At 45.2% G+C, this 14,693-nt stretch overlaps 2 protein-coding genes across 2 annotated transcripts in view; one reads left to right on the plus strand and one right to left on the minus strand.

Moving 5' to 3' along the window:
* The window catches only part of st3gal7 (ST3 beta-galactoside alpha-2,3-sialyltransferase 7), a gene marked incomplete at its 5' end in the record, with an annotated part of 6,764 nt that extends 5,407 nt beyond the window's left edge, over window positions 1–1,357 (plus strand). Inside the window, 3 exons of the mRNA XM_080849119.1 lie at window positions 1–42; window positions 567–707; window positions 1,016–1,357. The exon at window positions 1–42 is cut by the window's left edge and continues 145 nt beyond it. Of these exons, the coding sequence (XP_080705245.1) occupies window positions 1–42; window positions 567–707; window positions 1,016–1,252 (420 nt within the window). The 3' untranslated portion in view covers window positions 1,253–1,357. The remainder of the gene's footprint in view (window positions 43–566; window positions 708–1,015) is intronic.
* Window positions 1,358–2,148: 791 nt separating this feature from the next.
* Window positions 2,149–11,533, minus strand: hps1 (HPS1 biogenesis of lysosomal organelles complex 3 subunit 1; the record flags this gene model as incomplete). Its single annotated transcript, XM_080848673.1, has 17 exons — window positions 11,288–11,533; window positions 10,518–10,655; window positions 8,709–8,851; window positions 8,370–8,478; window positions 7,984–8,144; window positions 7,494–7,596; window positions 7,299–7,371; window positions 5,535–5,614; window positions 5,168–5,335; window positions 4,628–4,807; window positions 4,158–4,234; window positions 3,798–3,926; window positions 3,563–3,623; window positions 3,172–3,321; window positions 2,825–2,938; window positions 2,416–2,495; window positions 2,149–2,311 (listed from the first exon to the last, which is right to left on the minus strand). Exons 1-17 carry the CDS (start codon window positions 11,402–11,404, stop codon window positions 2,149–2,151), a joined length of 2,046 nt encoding a protein of 681 aa, XP_080704799.1. The 5' UTR covers window positions 11,405–11,533.
* Window positions 11,534–14,693: the final 3,160 nt, after the last annotated feature.

Below are 14,693 nucleotides of genomic sequence, written 5' to 3' on the forward strand. Positions count from 1 at the left end.
GACCTGCACTGGCTGTCCAGTGTGGTGGCCAGGACCCCTCTGGTGAGACCTGTTATAAAGCCTTTATAAAGCCTTAGGCAGCAGTTAAAACACTTTACTTACCAGAGATCAGCACAGAACCTCTCAGCTCTCTGCTTACTGTTCTCATAGAACCGACTCCGTTCTAGGGGTTATTGTGTTCTCCTCGAAGAGCCGCTTAGCTCTCTAGAGTAACTGTGTTCTCCTCGTAGAACCGCTCAGCTCTCTAGAGTAACTGTGTTCTCCTCGTAGAACTGCTTAGCTCTCTAGAGTAACTGTGTTCTCCTCGTAGAACCACTTAGCTCTCTAGAGTAACTGTGTTCTCTTGATAGAACCGCTCAGCACTCTCATTACTGAGATCTGCTCATAGAACTGCTCAGCTCTCTCATTACTGTGTTCTCCTGGTTACTGTGTTCTCTTGATAGAACTGCTCAGCACTCTCTTGATAATGTGCCTTCTTTTTATGATTGCAGGGCTTTACTTTTTGTTACCATAGTGACTGCTCCACCATGGCTAACTTTTGTCTCCATGGTAATGTGTGTGTACAGAGCTGGTGGTCGAGGTTGTGGTTCTGGAGACAGGTGGTGGAAAATGTTCCACTTCAGCCGGGGAACTTCCGGATCCTCAACCCAGACATCATGCACAGAGCAGGACAAGTGCTCCAGGATTACGCCCGACAGCCACGAACGGTCTGTGCATGCACATGTTTGTGTGTGGAAAAAAATGCAAATAGACGCAAAGCAACAGAATGAATGTTATATTATATATATAAGCTTTAAAGCCTTTTACTTTTAAAAAGAAAATATTTGGATGTAACCCCTTCATAATCACTTTTTGATAAGTGACTGTAATCAAAATACATTTTTTTAATAGTTAATGTAACAGATTACAGAAAAGTCAATCTAAAAAGCGAATTACTACCCAAGCTTTGAGCTGTGTTGGCACTGTGTGATGTTTAATGCTTGTTTATTGTTTGTGTGTGTGTGTGTGTGTGTAGATGGTGCCTACTCTGGGTGTGTGTGCGGTGGTCATGGCGCTGCAGGTGTGTGATGAGGTGAGTCTGGCAGGGTTCGGTTACGACCTGCAGCATCCCGCCTCCCGCCTGCACTACTACGAGACGCTCCGCATGGGTGCCATGGCAACACAGGTGGTGCACGACGTGGGGGCAGAGACTCGATTCCTACGGCAAATGGTGAAAATGGGTGTGGTGAATGACCTCACCGGAGCAATCTGATTGGCTCAGTGGCTTCATCAGCCCAATGTGATTGGCTGATCATAGATACTAACTCATTTACATACGGAGAAGACGATAGCTGTCTGAAATGTCCACTCACCCACTATCTAGTACACACACACACACACACACTCAGTCTGAACTCTCCTTACCGTTTTAACAGCTGAACTCAACAGTGAACTCGATCGATGTTTCTTTATAGTGAGTGAGTGATTCAACATCAGTGCACATTTCTCCCTCTCACACACAAACTTAGACCTGTACACACAAAAAGACACACACTCCAGTACACACACTCACAAACCCGGGAAAGGATTTAAAAAAGTAATTTATTAAAAGGAAATTAATTAAAAGGAAGTTTGCAACAGCGGAAATGACGAGGAAGTGATAATTATGCTAAATGTCTCATTAACTACAGCATTGGTTAATTCATCCATGTATGTATGTATGTATGTATGTATGTATGTATGTATGTATGTATGTATGTATGTATGTATGTATGTATGTATGTATGTATGTATGTATGTATGTATGTATGTATGTATGTATGTATGTATGTATGTATGTATGTATGTATGTATGTATGTATGTATGTATGTATGTAGAACCACAGCATCCGGGATGGATCACGGTCATTAAAATGCAAAAAAAACATACTGTGTGTGTGTGTCTGTGTCAAGAACAGAGGAATGCGTGTGGTGTGTGTGCGTGTACGTGCATGGGTGCGTGTGTGTGTGGGTGTCTAGAGCAGGGGAATGCGTGAGGTTTGTGTGCGTGCGTGTGTGTGTGTGTGTGTGTGTGTGTGTGTGTGTGTGTGTGTGTGTGTGTGTGTGTGTGTGTGTGTGTGTGTGTGTGTGTGTGTGTGTGTGTGTGTGTGTGTGTGTGTGTGTGTGTGTCTAGAGCAGGGGAATGCGCGAGGGCTCCCAGAGCTTGCGTGCTAGCTGGCTGCAGTGCTGCAGGACGTAGTCGCTGGGAATGACGCCGAGGTGCATGGTGAACAGCTCGTAGCACTTCACCACCTCACTGGAGTGGCTCTTACTGTAGTATCTCAGCAGCTTCCTGCAGGGGGCGACAGAGACACAATTTTACCTGTAGTTATCCTATATTAATCCCACATTAATCTCACCTGTACTAATCCTATATTAATCCTATGTTAATCTCACCTGTAGTAATCCCAGGCCAGCATTCCTATGGGAGCAGAGTCAGGCGGGCTGGGAATGTCCACCACCTCCAGTTTATAGCCCTGCAGAAAAACACAGCAGTGTGTGGGTGTGTGCATGTGCGTGTGCGTGTGCGTGTGCGTGTGCGTGTGCGTGTGCGTGTGCTAGGCGTATGCGTATGTGAGTGTGTATATGTGCGTGGGTGTGTGTGTGTGTGTGTGTGTGAAAGTGAGTGTGTGTGAGTTTGTATACGTGTGTGTGTGTGTGAGTGTGTGTGAGTTTGTGTGTGCGTGTGTGTGGGTGTGGGTGTATGTGTATGAATGTGAGTGTGTGTGAGTTTGTATGTGTGTGTGTGTGTGTGTTTGTGAGTTTGTATATGTGTGTGTGTGTGTGTGTGCGTGTGTGTATTTACCGTCTCATTCTCAAACCAGAGAAAGTAGCACAGGTAGTAATCTCCGTCTCTCTGTGTGACGGTGGTGTAGCCTTTCTGCAGGTATCGCCTTGCTGTCCCAACTAGACTCCACACCTACACACGCACACACGCACGCACACACGCACACACACAAACACACATAAAATACACCAGCATATGCACACACACACACACACGCACACACACAAAATACACCGTCACACACAGTAACGATAGAGTAGAGAGGGTTAGTAATTGTGGTGAGATCACTTTTGTCACTCTCACACACAGACACACACTCACACACAAACTCTCTCTCTCACACACACACAGACACACTCACACACCTTGCTCTTGATGTACTGTGCTAGCGGCCCTTTGCCCAGCTCAGAGCTGGCCCGGTCGGTCATGTTGAGGGACGGTGCGATCATCTGTCCAGCAGCTCGGTCCACATAGATGAAGTGGACAAGACCAGGAAACTCCTCGAGGTATGTTATACATGTTAAGGGTACATACAGACCACAGACACACACACCTCTCTATAATTAAAATGCACACATACACACACATACAAACACATACGCACCAACACAAACAGCTCTCTATGCTTTAAATGCAAACACACACACACACACACACACACACACACAGCCACAGACACAGACACAGACAGACACACACACACACACACACACACACACACACACAGCTGTCTATGTACTGGTAAGGATATGACACCATAGTAATGTTCCTCTTGCTCTTGACCAGCAGGAAGTCCTTCCACTCCAACAGCTTGTCTCTGTGGAGGAGGATGAGGAGGAGGAGGTGAAGGAAAAGCCATGAAACGTGTGTGTGTGAGAGGGAGAGTGTTTTGGGTGTGTAAGAGGGAGAGTGTGTGTGTTTGTGAGTGTGTGTGAGGGAGAGAGTGTGTGTGTGTGTGTGTGTGTGTGTGTGTGTGTGTGTGTGTACATACTGCACCATGGTGAGAGCTCTGTCCTGTAGACTGGGGGAAAGTCTCTGAGTGCCACGGCTCCCAGACACAAAACACTGCCTGAAGACCCCACACAGCTGGGTATGAAGGTTTCTACAGTAAGGCATTAACCTACAACACACACACACAGACACACAGACACAGACACACACACACACAGACACAGAGAAGGTGTCTACAGTAAGGGACCAACCAAAAAACACTGACACATACACACACATACATCTACTCAACACCCAATACTCAGTGAGACACACACACCATACTCACTGTCTGCTGTGAGACACACACACACACACACACACACACACACACACACACACACACACACACCATACTCACTGTCTGCTGAGACCAGGACCTCCTCTGCTAAAGGCTTTGGCCTTAAACTCCGCCCAGGCCTTCTGCAGCAGTGATGTCTGACAGGGAGAGAACAAGAATTGTGTCTTCTTAACACACATTAACATGCAAACACTAACAGACACACACATATCTAGCACACACAGACACACACTCAGACACACACTCTTAACGCAAACACACACACACGCTTAACAGTGAAATGCAAACATAGCCAACACATTTACATATACACTTAACAATAAGACACACACACACATGCGCACGCACACCCACACGCACAAACACACATGCTTAACACACACACACACTTAACATTTAGATACACACACACACACACACGGTTAAGAAACACACATAAAGGCTTAAGAATCAAACACACACCTAGGACACACACTTCACAATCACACACGCACATACTTAACACAAACTTCTGTTTCTTGGAGACCAACCTGAATCTCATTGTTGCCAAGCACCCGGATGAACTTGTCCATCTTGCTGCGGAGCTCCTGAATAGGGGTGTGGCCTCGTTGTGGCACTGCCCCCTCCTGCCCATCATTCAACCTCTTCTCCAGCTTGGCAACGGTTTCCAGGAAGTGGTAGATGGACATGGCCACCTGGCTGCTGGGAATCTGCCAAAGGAGAGGGTGTTAGAAAGCTATCTTACACACACACACACACACACACACACACACACACACACACACACACACACACACACACACACACACACACACACACACAGGAGAGGGAGTTAGAAAGATCTCTTATACACACACGCATTCACCCACGCACGCAGGAGTGGGCATTAGAAAGCTTTCTTATGCACACACACAAGTACACACACACAGGAGAAGCATGAGATGAGTGAGTGTGAGTGTGTGTGTGTATAAGTGTACGGTGAGTGTGTGTAAGTGCGCGGTGCATGTGTCTGTGTGAGAGTGTCTGTGTGCAAGTGTGTATGTGTGTTAGTGTGTGTGTGTTAGGGGCACCTTGGTGATGAGCACCAGTGTGATTCCTGGCCACAGGGGGAGGCAGTACATGGAGTGTGGCATCATGGGAAAGTAGCCTTCTTTGAGCGTTGTCTCAAGGAAGACTCGGGTGGGCGTGGCTGGGTCAGGAGGATTCATATGTAGTGTCTGAAGGCTGTCCTCCGCCATCTACAACACACATACACACACACACACACACACACACACACACACACACACACACTCACTAACTCACATCAGAAACACACAGACAAACAAACACATGCATCGACATATACTGAGACTAAATAAATCCCAAATCCAAGATAACAAGTGCAGACACACACAAACACACACACACACACACACAAACAAAGATGGTACCCACCTGGATGTCTGGATCCACAAACTGGAACATTGGAGCCTCCATGTCTGTTCTGCCCAGTTCTACTGACGGAGAACACCAATCTGTTACAACAACATTCAGGTTTACTGGTATACCTGCAGAATGTACCCACACCTAGCTGCGTTTATACATTATATAGATAAGGGTTTCCCAACCCATGGGCCGCGGAGCACTATCCATTGGGCCGCAAAAATGTTTAAGATTTATTTTTTTTCTTCATGAATTTTCCACGAATAACTGATTTTAAATTGAGAACAATATTAAGAAGGCATGTCAAAGTTAACGCGTAAATCTTTGATATTATTGTGACCGACATTAATGTGATAAAATATTTTGTCAACTTTGTTTACTTCCGGTGTGCGTTGACCACTGTCACGAAACCGCCGCGTGCCTGCAGTCAGTTAGACAGGAGTGACCGAGACGGTAGTGAAAGATGGAGAGAGCTGAGGGATTTTGGGGCAGAAAGTTTCTATTTAAGAGGCAAAATAACGGAACAATCGACAAATCTAAAGTTGTATGTAGCATTTGTCAAGCTGAATTTAGTTTTCACAGAAGCAACCCGTCTTTAAGTTATCACCTTAATGCAAAGCACCTGACAGAAAGCAGCCCCAGGTTAGTTGGTCGCCAACCCACACTCCACAACGTTTCTAGGAAAATAACTAGACCAGTTCGTGAAAAGATTACCAACGCTGTATCAGTTTGGGTTGCCGGTGACTGTCGGCCCTTCAACATAGTTGAAGACGGTGGGCTGACAGAGGTGTTCCGAATTATTTCAGGGGATAATTCTCACGATTTACCGTTGAGTGGCAACATTGTGTTTCGCATATATCCCTTGCATGACGGCGAAAGAGCATGAAAAAAATACAATTAAACAACAGTGTCTAAAATACACGCTGTCTGAAGTGATTACTCATAAATCTATAGGATTCGAAGGACGTCAGTAAATTTGCATTAGTGCTGTTTTTGTGCGTTATCATTGGAGTGGACATGCTTTTCTGTGGAGAGCTACCAATTTAAACTACTGCCCAGGAATGCTTGGTGCTATTTATGTTGATAATGGATTGCAGCCACAGATTTAATTCATTATTTCAATTATTTTAATCATTTTATTGACCTATTTAAACCTATTTATTTGAACCTATATTTGTTTGCATGTCTGAAGCATCACCTATTTTAATTAGGCCTAGCTGAGTGGTCTTGTTTGCATGCTCCATCACTTGTTTTGAGTACATGATATCTTTAAGGTCTTTTCTGGTTTTATTTCCTTGCTTGTTTGCTGTGCACAAATAGGTCTAGGCCTACTGCAATTAAGTTATCTGTGTGGTTTTATGTTGTTTTCTGGAAGTTGGGCCTCGTAGTCGAAAAGGTTGGGAAGCCCTGATATAGATCACTACAGAATAGACCTCGGATTCGTTTCCATGAAAATATATCCTAACCTACTCTTACCTAACCCTAATCCTAACCTAGGTTACCTTAATCCTAGCCTAGGCTACCATAATCCTACACCTTACAGCCTTACACTAACCTTAGCCCTAAACTTAACCCTAACCCACAACCACCTGTTCCTGTACAAAAACCACCAATTCTCTGTTCCAGCATAATGTAGGTACTCTCAGTGTTACCTCAGTGGTTGTTTGTGGGAGAAGTGTGTGTGTGTGTGTGTGTGTGTGTGTGTGTGTGTGTGTGTGTGTGTGTGTGTGTGTGTGTGTGTATGTGTGTGTGTGTGTGTGTGTGTGTGTGTTTTACCTGCAGGGTGTTCTGGGGGAGAAGGCTCAGGCGTGTAGAAAACTTCTGGATCAGCCGTGGTGTCCTGAATATCCTAAACAAAAAGAGACACCATATGTCTCCATGACAACACCTGGCAGTAGACATGTGCCGAACATTAACACAAGATACATGTGTGTGTGTGTGTGTGTGTGTGTGTGTGTGTGTGTGTATCACCTCTGGGCTGGAGTCATCTATCTCTGGGTTGCTGGGGTGGAGATGCTGCACCATCAACATCAGAGTGAGCAGATCAGATGAGCTCAGGGTGCTGGCATTCCGACTGCAGGGGCGGCAACACAACAAATCAATGAATGTGTGAGTGTGCGTGTGCGTGTGCGTGTGCGTGTGCGTGTGCGTGTGAGTGTGAGTGTGAGTGTGAGTGTGAGTGTGAGTGTGAGTGTGAGTGTGTGTGTGAGCCTGTACCTAGAGTAGAAGGCCAGTAGTTTGGTGTGTACTACGATGAAGGCGTGTGTGTGTGTGTGTGTGTGTGTGTGTGAGTCTGTGTGATTGTGTGTGTGAGTGTGTACTAAGAGTAGAAGGCCAGTAGTTTGGTGTGCACTAGGATGAAGGCGTGTGTGTGTGTGTGTGTGTGTGTGTGTGTGTGTGTGTGTGTGTGTGTGTGTGTGTGTGTGTGTGTGTGTGTGTGTGTGTGTGTGTGTGTGTGTACCTAGAGTAGAAGGCCAGTAGCTTGGTGTGCACTAGGATGAAGGCGTGCTGCACCTCCTCTCCTGCTCTCTCTGCGCTGGAGTTCAGCTGCTGCACCAGACGCCGCTCCAGAAACTCAATGCACTGCTCACACAGGGTGGGGTGGATGAGCCTCTCCACTGCCTACACACACACACACACACAAACACACACACACACACCTGACCAGAGCTGTTTCTACTTGGACCGTCTCCTTTTCCACTGCAGCCGCCGTACAGTGTAGTAAGGATGGTCAGATTTTTGTGCAGTGCCCAATTGTTTACTGCCACAGGCAAACTCTTTAGATGACCTGTGTGTGTGTGTGTGTTTGTGTGTGTGTTTGTGGTGTGTGTGTGTGTGTGTGTGTACCTCCACCAGGAAGCTCTGGTCCTGTTCTCTCAGTCGGCTGTAAGTCTCCAGTAGACCTTGCAGGCGGCGCCAGAGAGCTCTCCTCTGCTCAGTGTCCTGAGGACGCAACCTTAAACACATACACACACACACACACACACACACACATAGCTATTGCCATAAACGCCAGAATGCACACACAACCACACATGCATACTCACTCACATACACACACACAGGCCAGCATTACTGTCTGACCCCCATGTTACACATATACTCTGTGGTGCACACACACACACACACACACACACACACACACACACACAGGACTCTGGTGAGCTGAGCTGCTGTCATACTCACTCTTTCCTGAGGAGGGTGCTGCTGAGCGTGACCATCCCAAACATCACCTCCGTCAGCTTCTTTATCACGAAGATCTTCCTCCTCAGGTCATCCTCATCCTCCTCCCCATCCCCATTCACAGCAATGTACAGGCACTCTTCAAACTGAAACACACACACACACACATTTATAGATTTATATATATATATACGACCCGACTCTTTTGGCTGCTGGGCGGGCTGTTTGACTGTCTGTTTGTGTTGCAGATGCCCAGCAGGTGTGTTCGGCTCGCCAGTGATTGGAAACACCTGGGACCTGTACTATAAGAGCACATCCCACTGGTTCCAAGTAGAGATTCAGAGAGAGAGAAAGGGGAAACTTTGCTCTCTACGCTCTGCTCGCGCCATGCTCATCCGAGCAGACTTATTGCGATACAACACTCCATTTACTGACCTAGCATGCATGCATACACGCCAACCTTACGTATTCACTGACTGCCACACCTCACCGTAGCTTGCACTATTAGTGTCCTGGCTAGTTGTAAATAAATCCTTAGTGTTTTAGCTTTTAAATCTGTGTGAACTTCTGTTTTATGTCATGGAGGTGAGCCAGACATGAGAAATTGGGGGCTCGTCTGTTTTTGAATTCAGAGGTGTTTTGGTGGTGCGCCTTAGATGGTTGTCCTTGTTGTGGCTGGGCAGGATTTGGAAAAGCGCTTGACCAAGGGAAAGTAAGTTGACATGCTGGTGTAATTATGTTTGAACTTATGCCATTTCCCCTGTTAGGCACAGCAGCGTTGCTCCTTTGAGTTTAGTTTTTTTTGTGCAGTGTTGGGGTAAAAGCCGTTTAGAGCTTTTGTCTCAGGAGCATGTCCGTGGTTATTGGGTTGTTGCCAGTAACTGGTTGCTTCCTCATGCCAGCGGTCAATAGTGCATAAATACCCACCGCGAGTAACCACATGAAGGCCAGGGTTGAGTGAGGTAGTATTTGGTTAGGCAGATAGAGGGGACGCCCTTGTTTGCCGGGTTACAGCCAGCGTGTTGACTACTGCGTTACTGGTCTGGGGCAGGGAGCCCAGCGTTGCCTGTGGGAGGAGTTCTCGCCCTCGGTCAGGCTCAGGCATGACAGTGTGTAAGTTAGTGTCTGGCAAGTAAGGTAGTGTCTGTGCATCAGGCCTGCTGGGGTGTAAGATAATGTTTGTGCATCAGGCAAGTTAGGTAGTGTCTGTGCATCAGACCTGCTGGGGTGTAAGAAAATGTTTGTGCATCAGGCAAGTTAGGTAGTGTCTGTGCATCAGGCCTGCTGGGGTGTAAGATAATGTTTGTGCATCAGGCAAGTTAGGTAGTGACTGTGCATCAGGCCTGCTGGGGTGTAAGTTAGTGTCTGTGCATCTGTGGGTGTGAAAGGTAATGTCTGTGCATCAGGCAGGTGGGTGTAAAAGGTAGGGTCTGTGATTCAGGCATGTTAGGGTGACTCTGGTGACTGTAGGGCCTGAGTCTCAGTGATTGCAAAGGAGGCTTTGAATCGTTGAACCTGTGTTGTACCTCCCCTCTTCCTTATGTAGGGGTCTAACAGGATCCTGGTGCTGAGGTTGAGGGGGAGTGTTGCTTGCAGGTGGTATGTTTTTAGTTTGTCGGGGTTCCTGTTAGGGGGCGGGGGGGGGGGGGGGGACGAATGTAGTGTAGCTCTCTCTTACTCTCTCCCACACACACACACACATACACACACACACACACACACACAAACACACACACACACACACACACACACACACACACACACACACACACACACACACACACAGACACACACTCACTCACTCACACACACCTGGTGCAGCACGTAGATGTCGTTGCTCTCTGTGCAGAATGTTGTGTAGCTCTCTCTCAGGCGGTCCACCAGGGTGCTGCAGGAAATAATGATGGGAGCGAAGAGTGTGTTGATGCTGTCCTCAAACGCATGGTGGGGCTACGGACCACACACACACACAAACACACACTATATATATTACACCCTATACTCCTCAAACGCACACTGGGGCCAGGACCACATTATACTCAACGCACACACACTATACTCCATATATTATACACCATACTCCACGTATACTATATTCCACATAATATACAGTACATACTGTACTCCAAGTATTATACCATACTCCATATATTTCATTATACTCCACATATTATACTAACCCTCGCATATTATACTACACTACACATATACTACACCTACACATATTATACTACACCTACATATATTATACTCTACTCCACATATTATACTATGCCATACTCCACATGTTATACACTATATTCCACATTATACTACAATATACACATACTACATGACACTTCACGTTATAAACACTATAATCCACATATTATACATACTGTACTCCACATATACATTATCAAACATCAGCATCACCAGAAGTCTGAACAGTGTTGATGTTGTCCTGAACAGCACTGAACTCTAAGATGAGACCTGAGCAAAACTCGAGCGCGCGTGCATACATCATCTCTATACTGCGGGTAAGCGGGTTATTCCTTCACACTTCCGTAACAACGTGCTACTTTTAGAAAAGAGGTTCTCACCCCCTCGCCGTCATCGCGAGTTGGTCCATACTGTTCTTGCACACGAATATGGAACTCGGGATCGGTCCAATAGAACAGCACCTCGGCGCTCGCGCTGGCTACGAGCAGGCACTTCATCTGACCTCCTGTGGTCTGCTAAACATCCACGCGAACTGACTTCACCCGTCACTCCACTAGCACAATTTCCCAAGTACGACTCAGTTGAGTCACTTTTGGAATAAATATGAAACTGTTATGACATGTGAGGTTCTACAACTCCCACTTCAGTAAAGACCTCCGAGAACTTGAGGCAGTGTGATAAGCTGGTAAGAAAACCTCCGACTCTCAGGAGCGAGATTCGGAGCTGCCTGTGGTCATAAGACGGGGCGCGTGAGCAGTGAAAAAAAACCTAAACTAATTGCTCTGCCATCTCGTGTGTTTCCACGTGTTTGCACCAAACTGCCTTAGGGGTGCTGAGGACTAGTTTAACCCAGAGTACAGTTAGTCCCGTAAATTAACAAAACGACGCATTCCACAGCGTCTCAACGCCAGACCTTCGGGTACGGCTGCGCTGTCCCGGTCCCCGTCTCGGCTCCGTTCCCTGCGCAAACACTCGCCAGTCTGCTGGATGCTGTGCTGAGGAGGCGGACACTTCGGGCTTTCAGAAACAGTACACTGTTGTTTCAGATTGAACTTCCGTGTTATGTTCTGTCGGGGCGGTCATGTGACCTTCGATGACGCCAATAAAGGACTCAGCTCGCGGAGAAGGGTCAAATAGATTAGGCTACCCAGTAAATACTGTTTCACAAATAAGGTAAAGGAGGTTCACTTCAAAATTGTACATAAATAATAAATAAATCGCAATACAGCGAAATATACTGACATAAGCTCTGCTTGTTCCTTTTGTGGTAACACAGATGAAACAATGTTGCATCTTTTTTTTGAGTGTGAGAAGACAAAAAGGTTTCTTAATGACCTTAATAATCATCTTTTTGAAGTATCATATATTCCCTTACAGCAAAGGATGTTCTCTTTTATTATGATAACCCTGTGAACTACCCTTTGGAATTTGTTGTAAACATTTTTACTTTGCAATCAAAATGTTTCCTCCACAAACAAAAATGGCTACAAGGACAGCCATCCTTCCATGTCTTTAAGCTAGAAATGGACTCACTTCTTAAATCTCTTCATTTGGTCAGAAATAACAAAAAAAATGACAGACTCTTATGTCTCCTCCATACGGTTATTAAAGGATAATTATTTCTTTCCTCCTTGTTTTGTGATGTGCTTTTATTCATTTTTTCTGTTGTCATTGTTCATTATCATTTGTCTATGTATGTTTTAATGTACTGCTGTATTATTATAATGTATGATGTTCTTTATGTTGTTGTATTGTCACTAAGCATCAATACAAAATACAAAATAAAAAAAATATCTAGAGCAATGTATTGAAGTAATCACAGACTAAAAAAAAAAATAGTGTCATAGATTTGGATATCTCGAGTCAGACATTTATCTGCGAACATAAAATAAAATATTAAAATTAAAATAAAACGATATAATAGCATACTTAACTAGAATCTACTAGTAAAAAGTAAGAGTTATGGCTTACCATAGTGGATGTAATGAGATGAGATGTTTGGATCTCTGTCAGACTTATCAAAGTGAGTTGATCACACACACACACACACACACCAGGGACGTGCGGTCATAGGAGGAAGGGGAGGCAGAGCCTCACCTGTCATTTTGAAAAGTAAAAATATATATACGTATTATAAAATAAATATTCATATTTTTCTTCTAATCTGTGGTATAGGTGTCATTTTTTCATGATTCCGATCATTTCGAGCATTTTTATTATCAAAATCGCTGAATTTGCGCATTTCCGGTTCCAGAAAGCAGGGACCTCCCTTAGGATTGCGCAATCACTCCAAACTGGGTTTTACGCATGCGTGCGCAAGCGTAGAACCTTTGAGGTGAGCTCGAAACGCATTGAAAAATATTGTTAGTGAGGCAGGCAGTACCTCTGCCTCAGTGAAGGGGGCGAGCAAGAGCGCACTTGTCGGGTATATGCTGGTTCTAAAGTTGGTCTTCTTCTACACTTCTACTTGACGGCGAAAATGGAAGGTTGTATTGCTAAGCTGAAGCAGTTCTCAAAACTGGACTTGCAGTCCAAACGTGAAATGATTAATAATGGGAGACCAATGGCGGAGCTAAAATGTTTGCTTCAAACGACGGGACAGAAGGTATAGACATTTGCATTGGAGTGTTTCACGTTTCCCAACGGGACATATTCATGCGCAACACAAACCTCGCTAAAGGTTGCTAGGTGCAGAAAAGTTGCCTTGTGAGCAGACTAGGTGCCTGAGCTAAACTAGCCACTGACTGCATTCGCTCAAGAAGAGGAGGTATATCGCGGGAGAAGAGGACAACGGATTTCCACTGAACTATACGGGGAACCGTGAGTGGATTACTTTGGTTTCACCTCAAATTGGCGGTTACGAGCTCCAACGAAAGTGCACCAACTTTAAATTATACCGGTCAGTAGAACATTTTGGTATTGTGTGCTATGTCTGCGGTGTTTAACAGTTTGCTTGTTAATACGTTGTGTAAATAAATATGTAATTGTTTTTTCTAAACTACGAATTCAAGTGTCCGAGTTGTGTAAAAGGTAATTTAAATTAGCATCCCACCACCGTAGTTATATTTTACCTAGACAAAGTGAAATGAGCCATATATCATTGGTGGGAGGGCTACATACGCTACCTTGTAACTATTAATATCTTATTTGACACGGTGTAAACGTTCAATTACCACACCGATTGTACGTTTAGCTGTAGGCCTGTAGCCTCGTAAAAGTCAGTTGACTATTGAGCAGCATAACTTCTTATAATAATACAAAAACGATTGTTTAAAAGTAATAGTATTAGACAATAAAACATAACTTTTTTCAGTTCTGGTGAGATGACAATTTTTAAACCATATATACATGTTTGATGTATACATTTATATTTTTTTAAACAACTAGAGATCGGAATGACGTAATCACTTCCGGTTTCTGTGCCTCACCAGCTGCGAACCTCACGGCACGTCACTGACACACACACACACTTACACTCAAGCATACACTCACACAGAGCCTCTCTCACACACACAATCACTTACAATAAGGCCGAGAATTGAGGCCTATTGTTTTTGTATTGTGCCAACCCCGACCAACTCGGCTCCATGGTAACACATTCTTAACCCCAGGTTGCAACAGCAGGGACTGAGTGAGCTGGATGTCCACCAACCTGCTTACACGTGCACACACACACACGCACACACACACACACACACACACACACACACACACACACACACACACATACACACACACACACACACAGTCCCTGTGACCCAAAACAGTAACCATTCTGAGGTAGGA

The sequence above is a fragment of the Sprattus sprattus genome (assembly GCF_963457725.1).
Source record: "Sprattus sprattus genome assembly, chromosome: 12".
Taxonomy (NCBI): Eukaryota; Metazoa; Chordata; class Actinopteri; order Clupeiformes; family Clupeidae; genus Sprattus; species Sprattus sprattus.